This window comes from Lactuca virosa, chromosome 4 (genome assembly GCF_052849685.1).
Source record: "Lactuca virosa cultivar CGN04683 chromosome 4, Lactuca_virosa_CGN04683_v6, whole genome shotgun sequence".
NCBI lineage: Eukaryota > Viridiplantae > Streptophyta > Magnoliopsida > Asterales > Asteraceae > Lactuca > Lactuca virosa.
The window spans coordinates 236,410,644-236,430,351 of NC_136429.1; the positions used below are offsets into that span (position 1 = coordinate 236,410,644).

General features: G+C 34.2%; 2 protein-coding genes across 2 annotated transcripts; both read left to right on the forward strand.

Annotated features, from left to right (window-relative positions):
- Positions 1–9,010: 9,010 nt before the first annotated feature.
- On the forward strand, positions 9,011–12,145 carry PDIL1-6 (PDI-like 1-6). Its single transcript, XM_079045086.1, has 11 exons — positions 9,011–9,790; positions 9,875–10,004; positions 10,089–10,254; positions 10,341–10,456; positions 10,543–10,623; positions 10,758–10,847; positions 10,957–11,028; positions 11,138–11,206; positions 11,330–11,410; positions 11,562–11,750; positions 11,840–12,145. Exons 1-11 carry the CDS (start codon positions 9,297–9,299, stop codon positions 11,945–11,947), a joined length of 1,596 nt encoding a protein of 531 aa, XP_078901212.1. The 5' UTR covers positions 9,011–9,296; the 3' UTR covers positions 11,948–12,145.
- Positions 12,146–14,250: 2,105 nt separating this feature from the next.
- Positions 14,251–19,626, forward strand: LOC145108092 (phox (PX) domain-containing protein). Its single transcript, XM_079045087.1, has 14 exons — positions 14,251–14,742; positions 15,070–15,466; positions 15,546–15,717; positions 15,803–15,942; positions 16,032–17,052; positions 17,136–17,236; positions 17,442–17,586; positions 17,667–17,735; positions 17,824–18,228; positions 18,325–18,404; positions 18,498–18,633; positions 18,738–18,942; positions 19,037–19,119; positions 19,199–19,626. The coding sequence occupies exons 1-14, from the start codon at positions 14,634–14,636 to the stop codon at positions 19,328–19,330; spliced, it is 3,195 nt and encodes a 1,064-aa protein (XP_078901213.1). The 5' UTR covers positions 14,251–14,633; the 3' UTR covers positions 19,331–19,626.
- Positions 19,627–19,708: the final 82 nt, after the last annotated feature.

A 19,708-nucleotide genomic window follows, 5' to 3' on the forward strand; every position in this document is an offset into this window, starting at 1 on the left:
GTTATACACAATTAAGATTTAATAGATCTTTGAATCTAATGAGTCTGCCCTAAATCCACAACCAAACAAGGAACAGGATCTAAGGCGGACACACCATTTCTAAATCGATAGTCTCATAATTATATATAACTTTATTGTATACACTAAACAACCGTAGATTTCACCAAGTAACGATATACACTGTTATACATGTAGTGGTAGTGCTCCCAACGAAATAATATGCATGCCCATTTCATTGATATGATTTAGTACATAGTGTTTGGAAAATTTGACCCTGAAGCTGGTCTACATCATATTAATGCAAACATGATTCTTACAGAACATAAATCCTTCGACCAGTGTAATCACTTAATCGCGGGATTGAACCTACACGTAGAAAAGAGTAGCACCAACGCATACTCATAAACCTAATCTATAAAGATGTGTGGGTGGTATGAACCCTACTCATGGCGACCAGTCCCTTGCAGTCCCTGAGACGAAGTCGAGGCACCCTGCAGTTCAGCTAGCTGACACTCAGCTGCAATTACCCTTTCCTCGAGAGCCGAGTGTCTTTCCTGATACTCCCTTACCTCTGCCCGAGCGGTGGTAAGGTCCTCAATGAGTTGATCAATGGGATAGTAGTCTCTTTCCAGGTCTCGAGTACGCGCATCTGTGGCTTCTACAACAACGTTGAGATCCCGAACTCGATCCGTCATTTCCCTATTCTGGTCCCCTAGGTTCATGATTTGCTGGATCACGATTGGGAGGGCCCTGTCAACCGGTCCTCCATGATTGAGGTCGTAGTAACCACGTTGATCGCCAAATGGTGATCGTTGTCGCTGTTGACGACTCCATCTCTCGATCACTGTTGCCCAACGGGGCTCAGGCCCGTTGTGGCCAAAACGATTCGCAGGCACCCTGGCTATGTAAGGAGGATTGATGACCTCCGGCTCCTCTTCCGACTCCTCTTCGTCTTCATCTTCCTCCATTTCCTCTTCAATTTCGTCTTCTTCGGGGTCTTCTTCTGGTTCCTCCTCAATCAGGATCTTCTTCTGGTTCCTCTTCTATCCATCCCCTGTTTCCCTGGTTCGGAAAGTAGGGGTCTCCTGGTAAATGGAATCCTATCATGACGTCTGTGCGAGAATAGGGGTGTAAGAGGCACATAATAAATCTAGAAATATGGCGCTAAAGCAACATAAAATACTCCTATAGTATTTTAAACGTTATGTTGGGTTCTTAACGCGTTTCTTGTATGGGTGTTAATAAGTTGATAGACTTTTCGCCACTACGACTATCCTCTGATATATGCTAGTCACTTCTCGGACGAATATAGTTGATCATGATATATTCCTCCCAGACTTGATTACATATCCCAAGGCACAATCATAGTGTACAGCTCATCTATTTTAATTTTTCGTGTTTTCTTAGATGTGACACTATACCATCATGCATGCATGTACCTATACTTTTACTAAAAATATATTTTATTTCTAAAAGTATATTTGTATGAAAATGTTTAATCAGAGAGTTTTAGTCCCAATGTGTTTATAGTTGGTATATCTTATGTGGTTCGATATACTTAGTTCAATATAAACAATGCTCTGATACCAATCTGTCACACCCCCAAACCAAGGATGGCGGAAACGTCCGGGGGTGGGAATGACTTCATGTATAGTATCATAACAACGAGTATAATAGTGACCAAAGCAAACACAACCATCATAAATATAATTGAAAAAGTTACACCATAGTATGAATTACATGTTTCAAAATCAATTACATTATGATGACAAAAATGTATTTATTGACGTCTTTGCGTCCCATCCTCAAAAGCAGTTAGTTACATGTTTCACTGATTTCCTGATAATACAAGTAGTTTTGAAAAAGTGTCAACAATTAAGTTGGTGAGTTCATAAGCTTTTGGATGTAGAGTTTGAAAGCCTTTGTTTGAAAATGTGATGTATACTCAAGGAAAATCCAATATTTTCCTTATAAAATGTTATGTAGTCTTAAATCCCAAGACCGAATGTATGTGTGTGTTTCGTACTTGTAATGATATATACAGTTTTAAATAAGATAAAACCCCTTTTTAAAGTAGAAATTCCCGTAAACTATATGTGGTGTTAACTCCCTATGTGAGTCGCTATAACCATACTATGACTAGATGAACCTGCTACAACGTTTTTCAGACGTCAGAATGTTATGACATTTGTCACCCGTAGACCTGCAGGTCCCACTGTAGCTAGTAGCAAGGTGTGGCTGTGTCAATCCCAATATAGATCTATATACAATTATCACGCTCTCCCTACAAGAGACTCTGGTTATAACTTATAGGAATTTTAACCCGTACTCTATGAGTATAATGAAGAATTGTCTCACAATTTACGTTAACGAGTTTACGTGTGGTTTGGATGTAAAATCTTTTCTGAGGCGGAAGTAAATCCCCTTTTTTTAGTATGTTTGTAATGTAAAATCCATAAACTATACCTATTATAGTTTATTGTATGTGTTCGATGTGAATGAAAACCCTTATCATGAATGACTAATTTCTTTTTATGATGTTAAACTAACAAGAAATACATTCAACATTTAGAAATTTATTGTTATACACTTTTCTCAACATGTTACAAAGTGTTGTTCATATTGTAAACTGTTAAACTAGTTTTTAACATTTTCTCCACTGCTTTAGAAAAATCACAGAAAAATCATACTAGGTTAAAAACTGAATCCGTAAATTCTGAGAGTTTAGAAATTGAGTCTAGTTTGTTCATAATTTTTTTTATGATTTTTAGTGTTCTCTAACTCGTGTGAAAATGTTCATATTCACATACTGGTCCGAATTCGTTTCTGAAATGATAGGCAGTTTTGTAAAAATCGCCATAAATTGTAGGAAATCGTAGGGAGATGTGCAAGTAGTCATTAGAAAGGTATAAACCTGAAATACTTCCATATTAAACAGTTTTGAAAGAAATTAAGTTTAAGGTGGTCAAAACAGTCCGTGAATAGAACTCAACTTTTCTGTGAAAAGCTGAAGTATGAGTTTGAGTTGAGTTAAGGTGATTTAACTTGTATCCCCCCCCCCTAAAACTTGAAGAAAACATGAAAATGTAGGGGTATGAACTCAGCTTCAGTGGTTCCCTGAGATGGATGTTGGAGGAATGAGGTTTCCAAGTCAAGAACACTTGGAGAAAGCTTGAGGACTTGAAGATCCTAAGAACCATTATGACGACATTTGAATAAGAAATCCGAGATCTGAATGTAGAAGTGAAGAATATTCAAGAGTAATGGTGAAGAACTTACCAAGAGTGAAGTAGGAACAATTGCTTCCTGGGAAAAATCTCGAATTCTAGAGAGAAAAGTGGAAGGAGAAAAAGTGTTCTTTTGGAGGATATGGGTGAGGTTTTATAGGTGAAGGTTGAAGATCTAATGAGTGGATTTGAGTAAGAAAATCTGGTGGAGTGTTGGAAGAAAGATATGGATTTGACTAGGTACTTTGGAAATAGTGACATAAAGTTGTCATAGAGTGGGTGATTACCTCTTGAATAAAGTCCTGAGTCTTAGACATTTTGTAATAAAAGGTGTTCTAACTCTTCAAGGTTGACATAAAGTAGGAGTTTGGAGTGTTTAAGTCATGAAAATTGCAAGTCTAAGGAGATTTTCGGAGTCAAAATCACTTAGAATCGCCAAAAAGTCCGAAATTGACAAAACCCAAAATGGGGTTCAGATTCTGCGAGGGTTTCGGAGTCACTTAGCCACTTCCGGAGTCAATTCTCCACTTTTGGAGTCAATTAGCCACTTCCGGAGTCAATTATGTAACTTCCGAAGCCCATCCTTGGTTCCGTAGTGGAGGTGCGGAGTCAACAGCTCCCGGAGTCGTCTGACACTTCCGAGATGCGAAGCTTCCGGCGTACGAATCTTTTCGGAGCGAGATCTTCCGGAGCTGGAAGGGTTCCCGGAGCATGGCGATTCCCCGGTTCTACTTAGAAGGTCCGAGGTCAATTATATTCCGGAGTCAGGATTTACGGAGTAGGCTGGTCTTTTGAGGTGTGAAGGAGTCCGGACCATACAAAGTTCTGAAGCTCAAGGATGGTTCCGAAGTCAACCCACATTCCGGAGTCAGAAGTTCCGAAGTCTAGGAATGTTCAGGATCAGGAGTGTTCCTGGACCAAGAGGAGAGGCTCCGAAAATAAATAGTGTATTCCGAAATGAGCTTGTTCTTTTGGGTTTTCTCCATCTGTTTTGAGCCTTTTTCGACAAAGGAAGAGATGGGTTGATGTCTCTGAGAGAGATTTGGGAGAGAAAGAGAGAGATAGGACGAGATAGATTGAGAGATAGATTCCATTTGTGACCTTTGTTAGTGTTTAGCCTCGTAATGCAAGGTTTGAAAACCCCGTTATGCCTCGTTATGAGTGTTAGACGCCCCCGAAGGGTACTTAAAAGTGTTTTATCGAGTTATTACATCACTTACTCCTCTTAGGATTTATATTTTCTGAACATTGGAAACCTCTAAGTGATACTTCATATTAAGATAGAGAGTTGTATATTAGTAAACATAGAGTAAGTCCTGACATACAAGCACTAACTGAGTTTACCGGTTTGACTTGTTGACTTTGATTTAACCAGAAATTGACGGTTGTCACAATTTCATTTTGTTCCGTCAAAATTCTTATAGCTTGGAAAATCATTAATTTATATAAATAGATTTTATATAAGAGTTGGAACCAAAATCCGCGAAAACACGAGTTTTCTTTCGAAAATCAGCAAAATCCGGTCTGACTGGTGTTCACGGCCGTGAACCCGATCACGGCCATAAACCGATCACGGCCGTGAACCCGGTCTGACAGGTGGACCCCACCACCAACCATGAACCCCTCCTATATATACGAGCTCCTACACCTCATTTACACTTTCCTGGCCGCGGACACCCTTTCTCTCTCTAAAAATCTTCACCCGAAAACACAAAATTTCTCTTCATCTACCACTCTATCCGTCTTGGAACTCGTTTTGGAGTATCAAAACATCTGTTTTTCATCGAGTCAAACATTTATGTTCTTGATTTCACGGCCGTGAACCCTTCAAATCTTCAAGAACATGTCGTGAACCCTTTAAACCTTCAAAGGCCGTAAACCCTTCAAAGGCAGTAAACTGTTCACGGCAGAGAAAAGTTCACGGCCGTAAACTCTACACGGCCGCAATAAGCCCACATCGTGAACCTTGGCTGCAAACCCACTTTTCCCACTTTGATCGAGTCTCGGTAACATTTCTCAACCAAAAACAAGTGTTTTTCTAACACTCTAACTAATGGATTCACTAATTTAAATACAAATATGTGTTTAATTATTATTAGGATTCCGTTAAACTTCGCGTACAACAACTTGATGATCATCCTTCCCGTCTTGTTGTCAAGCACGTGCACATAAACAACGGTGAGTTCACACCCCCACATTTTTCAAGGTTTTTAATGTTTTAAAGGGGGGGATACAAGTAAAAGCACAAGTAATCGGTGTTTAAAAATATAATTTAATTATTATATTTCCTTATCTTTAGCACACGTTTGAACACAAAACTTACTAAATAGGAACCATGAATAGAGGTACTATTTTCATAAGAATACATGTTAATAAAAAAACGGGGTTTTCATAATATTATTCGTGAATTCGTTGAGCGAACCAAATCGTGAGACACGTCTTCTGGGAAGTCTACCCCTTGTAACCAGAGTCTCCTAGAGGGAGAGCGTGAGTTTGTGTATAGATCTATACGGGAGTGACAATCCCGCACCCTGACTATTAGCTATAGTCAACCGGGGGTGACAAACGTCATTTCAGTTTACGATGTCCGAAGTACGTCGTAGTGTTTATCTTCCATTAGCATGGTTATAAGAGCTCACACGGAAAACAACGACTCGTTCACGTAATAATATACCTAACAAACATTCATCAGGGTTAGTAACTATGTGATGACTTAGTATGCACACTAGGGTAATATGAAATTAACATCTGACATGCAGTGGGATGTGTGACTTCCGCCTCATTTCCTGTTCCTTGTTTGGTTGTGGTCTTAGGGCAGAATCACCCAATCGACTGTCTGTTCGATCTAGATTTCTATAACTCGTATGTACTAAGTGATCACAGGAGGGTATTAACAACACATCCAGTTTACAGAACATACTATACATACTGGTGGTAGCCAGGGTTTTCATACAAAGGTTTACATACAGAACGTACTATACATTACTGGCGGTAGCCAGGGTTTTCAAACAGAACAATGCTTAAACAACATAAGTATGGTAGATACTTGTACTCTTCGGTTTTGGAACAGATAATTCAATAACTTACACTTAGGATAAACATTAGTACTTTATAAACAATTGGTTTATGATTCAACTAACGAATATTCATTATTAATTCTATAATTCCTTGTTTATGCATCCAGGTTACGTATGAAGAATATCCGATAGATTATGGAATGTGTGGTTTCCGCCTCATTCCTTGTTCCTTATTTGGTTGTGGGTTTATGGCAGATCCACACAATTAACTGTCTGTTCGATATTGGTTTATACATAACTAGTATGAACTAAGTAGTTATAAAAGAAATGGGTTTAATCATGCTTTTACTAAGAAAATATTGGATTTTCTTGAGGAACGTTATCAATAGATTTCAAAGGACCAATACAGTTAACTTTGTAAGTACTTAGTGAATACGATAGGGTTATATACATGAGGATCCGACAACCAGTGGGATGTGTAGCCTCCGCCTCATTTCCTGTTCCTTGTTTGGTTGTGGGCTTGGGGCAGAACCACACAATCGATTGTTTGTTCGATCTGGATTATATATGACTTGTATACACTAAGTACTCAACGGAGGAACTGGGACGAATCAGTTTACTTATCATTCATCACAACAGAAAATATAGGGTTTTCTGGAGAAACATAGCATGATTTTCAAAGAACAAAGAACCTGTTTTCTAAAACAAAACGCTTATGAACTCACCAGCTTAATGTTGATACTCTTTCAAAACCTACTTGTATTCTCAGGACACTAGTAGACAGGTACACGCACTGGAATCAAGAAGATGGAGCATAGTAGATTCGAGTCTTTACTTGTCTTTTACTTTTGGAGTCAATCGTATATGATTCGAAAACAATGTAAACATTATACTATTAATGCAATGGTTGTTGTTGCTTTGATTACTATTATTCAATTGTTGTGATACTGTACATGACGTCCTCCGCCCCCGAACGTTTCCGCCGTTCCGGTTTGGGGGTGTGACAAAGAAGATCATTCGGGTTTTCAATAAGAGAAATGAAATACTTATCAAACACATCTTTTTCCTTTCCTTTCTTTATATATGTCTCAGTCATCAAGTTATTGCAAGCTTTAATCAAGCATTCAATCTTTGAAAGTGGTTGAAAAATCAATCCTCCATGATCAACCTTTAAACCTCCATAAGAAATCAAAGTATCCCATGAAATCATCCCGCCTTTCAATATTAATCCAATGAATTGTTCGAAACCGACTTTGTATTTGACATCTTTAACGATCACAATCTAAGAATCATAATCCAAGTACACCATTTCCACCATCTTTGATAAATTTGATAAGATCTTGAGTTTTTCTAGAGAGAGAAAATGATTTGAATGGGTTTTCTAGAGAGAGAAAGCAAAAATCACTTGAATTCTAGTGAAGAAAATCGAATTAAGAATAGAATCAAAGATGAATTCGATTTCTAGAATCCAAACTCTCTAAAACACGAAGATCAAAAAATCATGAAGAATCACCAAATCTAGATTGCCACCATTGATCAATTCTTGATCAAATCAAGAACACCCGCTCTGATACCAATTGTAGTGGTGTTGATTATGATGGCATGTGCGGAATAAGAAAAGATCTAGTGAATCATCATACAAACTCAAGAACACAATGAGTAAATAATTCTTTTAAGCTCTCATTAGTTAAATCAGAAAGAGTACACATGGGTTTGCTAAATTCTCTCTCTAAAATAATGCTCTCCAAAACAAGATCTTACATAATGGGAGTCACTCACTTCCTATTTATAGGAAAGACTCAACTCATTTACACATACAAGAGGGTAAGCCACATCCAATGAGAACTTTGCACCCTAACAAAGTTGGAAATTTCGGAGATGGGGACGAAGGCGGGGGAATGGAGAAATTTCCCCATTGTGTTTGCCCCCGTTTACTTACCTAGTTTTTAACCCTCCCTCACTTCTAAGGCTGATAGGAATAGAAGTGCTAAGGAGCTCGTTAGCACTCGCTAAGAAGAAAGAACACCCCCTAGCTCTCGCTAGGGGGCTCGCTACCTTTAAGGTCGTCAATGGCATAACGAGAGAGGAGAGAGAGAACATTGATTGAATCTTATTGGCTATTGGCTTTTCTTTAAAATCATAACCAATCAGGTGTGAGTTATTTAAATTTTTTTTTATTCCATTTGGATGGAAGTTTCAAAATCACACCTTTATCTTTTCTTAATAGTTTACTTTTCGATGGAAGTTTCTAAATCAAACCCTTATATTTTCTTAGTAGTTCACTTTTTGTTTGAAATATATAAATAAAATATATGTTTTTGTTGTAAAAAATTAAAACATTAAGAACTTGTTAAAATGTCAAATAAATGTTTGTGTAATATTATGTCATATTATTTAAATCAAAAAAATGTTTGTGTAATATTAAAAAAATGTTTGTTTATTAAAATAAAATAATTAAAGTAAATTAGAAAAAGAAAATAAAAAAAATGAAGTGTTAGGAATGTTACCACTCTCCACCAAATGTTAAAATATTATGTTAATCATAGGAAAAAGTGATGTCCCGCTAAAAAATATGACAAAGTGTTAAAAGAGTATTACCACCACCAAATGTTAAAATATTATGTTAATCATAGGAAAAAGTGATGTCCCGCTAAAAAATATGACAAAGTGTTAAAAGAGTATTACCACTCTTTTTAGCCTGCTCACCTCGCTTTTAATAGCTTAACACAGCAAAAAAAAAAAAAAAAAAAAAAAAAAAAAGGAACAGTCCAAACCTGAATCCCGTTAGTCACTGCACGTCGACGGGAAGATAAAAGATTAAAAGCAGTGTTGCTTCCCACTCCGTCGTCTTTTTTGAGTTATATCACTCTTTTGTTTCAGTTTCACACAGGATCTTACAAGTACAAACAAATCTCTCCCTACAAAGAACCCTTACTAAACCTCAATACAAAATCTTGATTCTTGATCGACCCAGTTATAGATCAATACAGATCTCAATCACAATTCACATTGCTTCTCTTTGCAAATTCTCCCAACCCCACAAATCTCGATCATGTCTGCTCCAAAACCCCCTTCTAGATTCATATATCTTGCAATACTTCTTCTTCTTTCATTCAGTTTTTTTATTAGTGTGTCTGCCAGTGAAGAATCTGATGACATTGAGGAACTTATAGCATTAGACGAAGCAGAAGAAGAAAGCGGCGGTGGAACCCATCACCCTAAACCGTCATCTGAGGCGGAGGTGTTGACTAAGGCCCAACGAATAGTTCTTGAACTCAATAATGATAATACTCAAAGGGCTATTGATGGAAATGAGTACGTTTTGGTTCTGGGTTATGCTCCATGGTGTGTAAGAAGTGCTGAACTCATGCCTAGGTTTGCGGAAGCTGCTAGTTCTTTAAATGAATTAAAGAGCCCTGTTTTAATGGCGAAAATTGATGCTGAGAGGTACCCGAAAGTAGCTTCGAATCTTGAGATCAAAGGGTATCCGACTTTGCTTCTCTTCGTCAATGGCACCTCTCAACCTTACACTGGTGGATTTTCCACGTAAGATTTCTTCTGAATTCTCGGTTTTTTTTACGATATTTTGGTACCCGTTGACTGTAATTAAGAAATTTTGTTGTGAATTAGGGAAGAAATTGTGATCTGGGTTAGGAAGAAGACGGGTACGCCCATTATCAGAATCAACTCCATCGATGAAGCAAACGAATTTGTTAAGAAACATTCAATATTTGCAGCTGCTTTATTCAATAAATTCGAGGTATGTGTTTTCGTGTTCTTGTTTCTTAATCACTCAGAAACGAAACACAAATCGATCATGTCTTCTTGTTTACTAAATTTCCAGGGATCAGATCATGATGAATTTGTAAAAGCGGCAACTACTGATAACGATATACAATTTGTCGAGACAAACAGCCACCAAATTGCCAATATTTTATATCCAGATCTTAAATCTGATAATCTGTTTCTCGGAATTGTTAAAAGTGAACCAGAAAGATACACTTCATATGGTAAGCTAAAGATTTTATAAACGCGATGTATGTTTCTTTTGTTTATATTTTATAAAAACACCATTTATATACACTTCATATTGCAGAAGGTGATTTCAAGAAGGACAAGATTCTGCAATTTTTGAATGATAATAAGTTCCCATTGGTCACATTTTTATCAGAATTAAATTCTGTCAAAGTTTACTCCAGCGATAAACTACAGGTTATAAACTTTTTTGTGTTCTTTTGACATTTTTGAATGTTTTGAAACTGATTATTCAAAATTGGGCTTAAAATTATATTTTCCAGGTTTATGTCTTTGCAGAAGCTGATGAATTCAAGAAATTACTAGAGCCATTTCAAGATGCTGCAAGGAAGTTCAAATCAAAGGTTGACACATTACAAATTATTAAAATAGACTGCAAAAAAATAGCAACATACTTTTATTTCTTGCATTTATCCCTTAGACTAATACTCATATTATTATTATTATCATGTTTATTAAATTCATGTTGTGGATGCAGATAATGTTTGTGTTTGTAGACATCAAAGACGAAAATCTTGCAAAACCGTTTTTAACTTTATTTGGGCTCGAAGATTCAGAAGACACTCTTGTTAGTTTCATTATGAACAATTTCAACCCCAATTTAACATTTTTTTTCTCCAAATTATTTCAAGATTTTGCTAATGATATTATGATTTTTTTTTAAATGTGTTTGATAGGTAACGGCTTTTGATTACAAAACTGGTGCCAAGTATTTGTTAGAGTCGGATCCAACACCCGCAAAAATAGAAGTAGCAATTCAATTAAATTACTTTGATTTCTTAATGTTACTTCTATGCATATGTGAAAGTTGATTATTGTTATTTTTTTTTTCTTATTATTATATGATTTTTTCTGTAGGAGTTTTGCTCAGAGCTTTTTAAGGGTATTCTGCCTCCGTTTTACAAGTCCCAAGCAATACCAGATAATGTGAGTTTTTCTTATCTCATTGTTAATATAAATTAAATTTAGGATAAGTTTGCATTTCACAATTATAATTGAATTCTTTTGCCTAAAATTGTCAATCTTGAATTCTTGATTGTGAAATCACAGAAAGATGCAGACATTCTTACAGTTGTTGGAAAGACATTTGAAGAATTGGTTTTAAGCAGCTCCAAGAACATCATTCTAGAGGTCTGTATCCCATTTATTACACATATTAAAAGTTTAAAACCATCATTCTTCATTTATACAATTTCATCAAAGACACATTTTTTTTTTGTATTCAAAAATCTGATATCAAATGGGTGTTGATTAATTTGTTTCCACATTGATCATATTCAAGATACACACACCATGGTGTTTGACCTGTGAAACTACAAGCAAGCAAGTGGAGAAACTGGCAAAACACTTTAAGGGATTAGAGAATCTTGTTTTTGCAAAGATAGATGCCTCTGTAAATGAACATCCAAAATTGCAAATAGATGATTATCCAACACTGTTGTTTTACCCAGGGGCAAATAAGTCAAAACCCGTAAGTCATTTGCTTAATTGACACTAGTTCTAGTCTTGAAGTTGAAAAACTTGTCTTTTGGGCTAAAGTTGGTTGTTTTTTTTATGAAGATGAAGCTGCCTACAAAGTCTAGTGTGAAAGATTTGGCGATATTGATTAACAAATATCTAAAAGAAGAGGCACGTGATGAGCAGCATGTGGTGAAAGATGAGCTTTAAAATATGATTAGGATGAGATTGTAGAGTGTTTGAAGGGTAAAAAGGTAAAATTCCTAAAAACCCCGGAAATGGGGGAGGGAGGATTTAGTGAAATTATCGGATATTGACAGTCACACATGTATAATTTTTTTTATAAATTGTTTTTTAGTGTGAACAGAAAAGATTTATTAACAAAGTGTGGTTAAAATTGAAACTGAATTTGGTGTTAGAAAATTATAATTTTTTTTTTCTTTTATGCAGTATGGTTGGAGTTGACCTTGGTTTTCTTTTAGTCTCATATTTGAAAACATAAAAAAGGTTTAAAACATATGTTTTCTCTTTTTTATCCAACTCAAGAGTGAGATTAGGGAAAAAATGGTACTTTCTTTCCCTTTATTTTCATTTATTGTCCATGTAAAATATATATATAGTTTAGATAAGTGTAAAGTGGTTATTGAAAGAAATTATGAACCCTCTCTTTTTTCTTTAGTTCTTTTAATATAAAGTTCTAAAGATAAATCAACGATAATTTTCCCTCCAAAAACTTCAAGCACACGAAACTTTTACTACCTTTTGTGTTTTTTTTCCAAGCTCCAAATGACTTCCTTTCTTTAAGGAAATTACTTGAAAACACACACTAAATTTTCCATTCATACAAATAATATCCATTACTATAAAAACTACTTTGTTACACAAAAACATAACATTATATATTTCTGTTGGCCTACAAGTCTACAACTCTTTTTTTTTTTTTTGGTGAAATAATTTTTTGTACAAAACACACACATACATGTTTATAACAATTTTTATAAGATATTGATAACATTGATTATGGTCCTAAAACTATCTATTGTTTAAAAGATGTTAATCTTTTGGTTGATTTTTTAACGAAAAATATTCTTTTAACATTGAGACGACTACAAAACGTTTAATATTTATTAGAAATAAAGTGTGTGTATACTACAAAAAGCTATTCATTTTAAAACAAAAACAATAACCCAAAGAAAAGCAAGTTAAACATAAAAAATAAGATCATGCATTTAAGAAACTCATCATATAAAAAAAAATCATCCCATTTTAGCTCGAATCACGCAACACACATAAAAAATAAGACAAAAGAAAAAAAGCATTCTTGTCGTGAGTACTATTTTTTTTTTCTTTCAAGGATGTTTTCTAAATGTGTACACGCATTTTTTTTTCCACAAGGTCCCTTCCTATTTACTTGAAAATTGCGGATGCTTGAATGTAAGTTTTGCAAATAATTATATAGCATTAATTAATCAAAGTTAGAGAATCATTCATAATAAAACATGTTGTAGAAGAAAGTGTTTGAGTAACTTCTAATAATATAAATTACAATGATCAGTTTTTTGGTAGATTTTAATTATTTAAGAAACAAACACTACGAGTGTCGGTATAGAGTTTTTGATAGTTTTTAGTGTTTTTTTTAATAAAAAAGTTGTTCAGAATTATGAGCTTTTAGTTTTATTTTAAACAAAAAATTTTAGTTTTTTTTTAAACAAAAAAAAATTATTATCTAAAAGTTACTTGAAGTAGATATTAAAAGCTTTTACATTTTGGTTTTATATAATTTATATATTTTTAGTTTTTATTTTAAAAAAAAATCATAATCCAAAAGCTACTTCAAGTAGCTTTTAAAAACTTTTATCTTTTGGTTTTTATGTAATTTATACATTTAAAAGTTAAAATCTTTTTTTATCGAACACTTATACACAAATAAAATTACAGTGTCCACATATATGTAAAAAAAATTACTTTATGATTTAATTATTTATTTAATCAGTGAAAACTAACTATTTAAATTTAATAAACAATAAAAAAATCTTTATCCATATTTTAATAAATGAATAGGTTTATTCTTTTATTGTCAAGTGTCATACTATTAGAACTCTTTATTAATATTGTATGTTATATATCATGTTACTTGTCAACCTATTAATTATCAATTTCAAATTTTTCACTTTAATTACATTAAATTATTAATGGATTCTCCATTTTAAATTTTAAATTTTTTTCATTATAATTATATTAAATTAATAACATTAGATTAAAAAAATAAATTAAATTAATAAAGATTATAAGGTGATATAAATTCACGTATTTATTTAAATCAACGATTATAATTTTATATAACTAAAAAAATATCTTTTAAGTAATAATTTATTTAAAATAATTGATTAATAATTTTAATTTTTTAATATAAAAATTTAATTAATTTTATAACCCTAATTATCACGGATTATAATCTATTCTTGTGATATGACAACACAATAATTAGAAATCAATTCCACTTCCATACCCCCTTGTTTCTTGAAAACGGACTTTTCAAACCCTCATAAAAACGCAACACAGGAGTTGAGCCAATGTCGAAGCGCAGTTGAAAAAGGAGAATAACGGCACACTCCCAAAACCTAAACACTGCCTTTTTCAATTCTTCAGTCAATCAGATTGCATAAAACCTCGATTTTTCAAGTGGGTTTTTTATTTTTATTTCCCCTTTTTCCGATTTATAATTCAATCACTGTTCTTGGTCTCTTTTATGATCATCTTCATCTGGTTAGACGATCGTATCTACTGTTCAATTGCTTCGAGAAAGTTATCAGATTGCAAGATTGGGTCGCGATTTTGTTGAATTTATGTAATGAATTTATAGCGTTGAAGATTGATCTGATCAGAGTCTCAAAAAATGAGCACTGGCAGGCAAATGGTGACTGCTCGAGACCTTATCGATGAGGCCAAGAAACGGATTGTTTTCCTGTCCATGTGCGTTATTGGACTCTCATATCTCATGTCTTGTAAGTTCCCTTTTTTAGAATTCTTCTCACGATTGTGCCTTCTCTCTTCACCCAATTTGTTACAAAATTGAAAATTCTTCACTTGTTGATTGATACATTTAGGGCTGTTAGTTGTTTGAATGCGAATTTAGATCATTATCCCCTTCTTGTTTGTCTTTCGTTAATTCAATTGCAACCTGGTGTCAGTGTGGTTGAATTTTTCCTGATGAAGGATAGCTAACTGGGAAGCACGATCAAACTTTTAATTGGAAGCTCTTAGATAATTTTTGTATCTTTCTGATTAATGACATGATCATTGATCACACATTGATTTTAAATTTATTTCAGTGACAAGCGCTTCAGTGTTAATAAACTTGCCAGCTGCATTATCCTTACTTATTGTTCTTCGTTACTTCACATTGGATTATGACACGAAGAGAAAAGCTGCATCATATAACAAAAACCCATCAACACCCCACGTTTTTTCTGTCAAAAAACCACCCCTAGACCCTAAATCCATCTCAGGAAAGTCAGACTGGAGAAAAAAAGTCAACTCTCCAGTTGTTGAAGACGCAATAGATCAATTCACAAAACACATAGTTTCAGAATGGGTCACTGATCTTTGGTATTCCCGTATTACCCCTGACAAACAAGGTCCAGATGAACTAGTGCTCATTATCAATGGTGTTTTTGGGGAATTCTCTAGCCGAATGAGAAATATCAACCTCATTGACCTTCTCACAAGGTTTCAGTGCTAAAAATTCCACCTTTTCTTCAATTAAATGATCTTAATTTATCGACTTACATACTTTGTAACATTATAGGGACATTATCAAACTTTTATGCACCCATTTGGAGCTTTTTCGTGCATGTCAAATCAAGATTATGAAGCAAGAACCTCTCACAATTGCACAAAGAGACAAAGAACTAAAAACTGTGCTTTATGCTGAAAATAAGTTGCATCCTGCTTTATTTTCTTCTGTAGCTGAGTACAAGGTTTTCTTCCACTTCGTCTTTTGATTTTAGTTTTGTATTATTTGTGTTTATGAAAATAATTTTAGTTTTATTTTATTTCTTGTAGGTTCTACAGCATCTTATGGATGGTTTCATATCTTTAACATTCAGACCTGAGGATCTGAATTGTTCTTTATTTCGTTACATAGTGAGGGAAATGCTTGCTTGTGCAGTAATACGACCCGTTATAAATTTAGCAAATCCCAGGTTTTTATAAATTCGGTTAATTTTTTACCTTTTTTTTATTAATCTTGTTTCTTGTAGTGTTCTTTATTTCTTTCTTTTATTGGATTTAGGTTTATTAATGAAAGGATTGAAAACGTGGTTCAAAATTCATCAAAAAAGTCTGAAAAAGTATCTAATAACACAGAACAAGTCAACTCACAGTCAAAGCCAAATGGATCTGTTAAAGTTTACACTCAATCTGTGTCTTTAGATCCTTCTGCAAAGGGTGTTGAACTCACATTGTTAAAGAAAGATAATTACGATTCTGCCACTAACAATCCCACCATAAAAGACCCTTTGCTTTCAATCGATACCAAAGTAGACACCCGAAAACAACATGTTAGTGGTGAATGGGGGGACAAATTAGACATTGTTACACGTAAAAAAACCGAAGCATTAGCTCCTGAAAATTTTGAAAACATGTGGGCTAAAGGCAGAAACTACAAAACAAAAGATGGTATGATCATCCAACAAAGTTCTTCAGCCATGTCAGCGAATGTGGTCAACCAGTCAAAGACATTGACTTCACAAGAAGTCATTCATGGGTCCACCAAAGGTGACAAATCATTCCTGTATGAGGAAGATGAAGATGAGGAAGATGAAACAAGGAGTAATAGTAGTGTTTATTCTAGTGAAGATGAAGAAAGTGGTGATATAACAGGATTAAATTCACCAGGGACTAAAGTATGGGATGGAAAAAGTAACAGGAAGCAAACTGTAACTCACATTCATCATCCACTTGAAAGTTTTCAAGGCCAAAAGACAAAAAAAACAGGAAAAGGTTCTTCACCAAAAAGAAATCCAGGGAGAAAAAGGTCAAGAGTAAGTAGTAATCCAAAAGAGGAAATTTGGCATGAAGTGGAAAGAAAAAGCTTCTTATTGGGAGACATGCAGGATGTTTTGAGTTCCTCAAAAGGGTATTCTAAATCTGTTGAATCTAGTGATGAATCTGATAAAGAGTCATTAGCAAGAACCAATAGTGGGACCAGTGTTTCATCTTTATTTCCTTCGATTCCTGAAAGTAACATGTCATCCACTAATGCTCAAAAACATTCACAATTGGATGATTCATTTTTCAGACTAAGATGTGAGGTAACATGATTTTTATTCTTTTTGTTCTTTCTAGATAGAAATGGAAGATTTGATAGACATTAGATCGTTTGCTATTATTACAGGTTTTGGGTGCAAACATTGTCAAGAGTGGATCTAAAACATTTGCTGTGTATCCCATATCAGTTACAGATGTGAACAATGTTAGTTGGTCTATCAAAAGAAGGTGCTTTTTCTTTGTTATATAAATTCATGAGTCTTAAAATTGTTTCATTCATTATTCATTAAGTTGCAATTGTTTTCAGTAGAACACCAAACATAAAAATGCCATGTTGGCATAAAACCTCTTAAATCTGCTGCAAGAACATTAATGAGAAAAACTACAGATAGTTTGTTACATATTTAACCCTAAAATTATAAATTATATACAGATTTCGACACTTTGAGGAGTTACACAGGCGTCTGAAGGAGTATCCAGAGTATAACCTTCATCTCCCACCAAAACACTTTCTATCAACTGGACTTGATGTTCCTGTTATTCAAGAACGCTGTAAACTTCTTGACATTTATTTAAAGGTGAAATTTTTCTTGAAAGATTTACTATAATTAAGTTATTAACCACTAAATTATAACTCATCTGTTGCTATTTTTCTCAGAGACTTATGCAGCTTCCAACTATATCTGGATCTATTGAAGTTTGGGACTTTCTTAGTGTTGATTCCCAGGTTTCATTTTTTGTAGTTTATTTGGTTGTTTCATTTGTTATAATTAAAGAGTATTAAGTGTAATTTTATAAATGTTTTTTGGGTGCAGACATATAGTTTCTCAAATTCTATATCCATCATTCAAACCCTATCAGGTGAAAAGAGTAGAGATGTTAGGTTTGTAGGAGATCCTTCAAGGAGAGAAGTTTTGGTTTCAGATGCTGTAACTGTAATGAAGAATTCTTCATCATCAGAAATTAAAAATAATTCTATAAATGATGGGTCAAAAATATATAAAAAGAATGCAGGTTTTTCGGTTGCAAAGCCTGAAGTAGTAAAGGTAATTGGAAAACCATTAGAGGATTCTGATAGTGATCATGAAATTGTTGTTTCAAGTCATATAATAAAGAAGTCAGAAGAGCAGTTTTTAAAGGGATTGGAGGACAATATTGTAAATCCAGCATCTGGGATTGGGATTCTTACAGATGATGGTGATTCAGAATTCCCTAGTGAGGTAATTAGTTAATTATGAATTCAGATTCTTATTGTTATGATTTGCATTTTGATAAAACTTGTTATTTTGTTTTGTTTGTTGCGGTGTGATGTGCAGTGGGTCCCACCAAATTTAAGTGTCCCTATATTAGATCTTGTTGATGTTGTGTTCCAGCTTCAAGATGGTGGTTGGATCAGGTATTACAAATCTACATCATTTTTATATGTTATTTAATTATAATTATAATTATAGAAGTTGTTATTTAAAAAAAAAAAGTAAATATTTGGTAGGAGGAAGGCTTTTTGGGTGGCAAAACAGGTCCTACAGCTAGGCATGTCAGATGCCTTTGATGATTGGCTAATTGCTAAAGTTCAACTCCTACGTAAGGGCTCCATTGTTGCTTCAGGAATCAAGAAGCTTGAACAGGTTTTTATTTATTTATTTTTTTATTATGATAATGAATTTTTGAATCAAGAAATTAAATGTTCATAGGTTTTATTTATAGAATGTATTTTATGTGGGGTGTGTAGATACTTTGGCCGGATGGGATATTTTTAACAAAGCATCCCAGGCGGCAGCAACCACCACCCGCCACCGTAAAGCCACCCCAGGACTCACCTGACCGCCAACCTCCACCACCACCACCACCCAACAATGAACAAACACTGACACATGAAGAGGTTCAAGAACAGGAAGCTCAGAGACGTTCTAAACTAGTTTATGAGCTAATGATTGGTAATTATTAATTTTTTTAATTTTTTTTATGAATTTAGTTTATTATTGGATGCGGATTAATTTATAATTTTATGATTTGAAAATTTGTAAATAGATAAGGCGCCAGCAGCGGTTGTAAGTGTTTTTGGGCGAAAGGAGTATGAGCAGTGTGCAAAAGATGTCTATTACTTTATTCAGGTCAACTTTTTTCTTTCTATAAATTTTTATATTTGTAGCCATTGTTGCTAAACTTAAGTTTCTAATGTTTTTTTTTCAGTCATCTGTTTGCTTAAAGCTATTAGCGTATGACCTTATTGAGCTGCTGCTGATGTCAGCATTTCCAGAACTGGATTCTGTGTTCCAACAATTGCATGAAGAAAAGCAAAAGTTTGGAGATCTTGAACACTAGCAATATCATCATCCCCTTATTTTATTCATGTGATGTGATGTGATGGCGTTTCCCTGTTATTTTATTCTGTGTTCCAAAGATGTTCTAAGGGCGATGCATTTTTGCTTCTTCTATTGCCCACGAAAGAGCCCATTTTTTTTCTTCTTCTCGAGAAATGGTGGAAAGTTGGTTAGGGTTTGCAATATAGATTACAATTGTAAATATGTTTTGAGTTGGGATTTTTGGAAGATTTAAAGTATGATCTTGTTACAAATTTACATGTGATTTAATACATATCAGACATTGTTTCGTTTTTAGAGTATGATCTTGTTACAAAAACAGAATATACTTTTGGTGTGTTTTCATGGAAGTTCTAATATAGACTAATTTGTCACTAAA

Coding starts and splice junctions, on each gene's coding strand:
- PDIL1-6 (XM_079045086.1), top strand. CDS start 9,297: ATGTCTGCTCCAAAACCCCCTTCTAGATTCATATATCTTGCAATACTT. Junction 9,791..9,874: donor TACACTGGTGGATTTTCCAC/GTAAGATTTCTT, acceptor GTTGTGAATTAG/GGAAGAAATTGTGATCTGGG. Junction 10,848..10,956: donor AAGATTCAGAAGACACTCTT/GTTAGTTTCATT, acceptor TGTGTTTGATAG/GTAACGGCTTTTGATTACAA.
- LOC145108092 (XM_079045087.1), top strand. CDS start 14,634: ATGAGCACTGGCAGGCAAATGGTGACTGCTCGAGACCTTATCGATGAG. Junction 15,467..15,545: donor CTCATTGACCTTCTCACAAG/GTTTCAGTGCTA, acceptor GTAACATTATAG/GGACATTATCAAACTTTTAT. Junction 15,718..15,802: donor CTTCTGTAGCTGAGTACAAG/GTTTTCTTCCAC, acceptor TATTTCTTGTAG/GTTCTACAGCATCTTATGGA.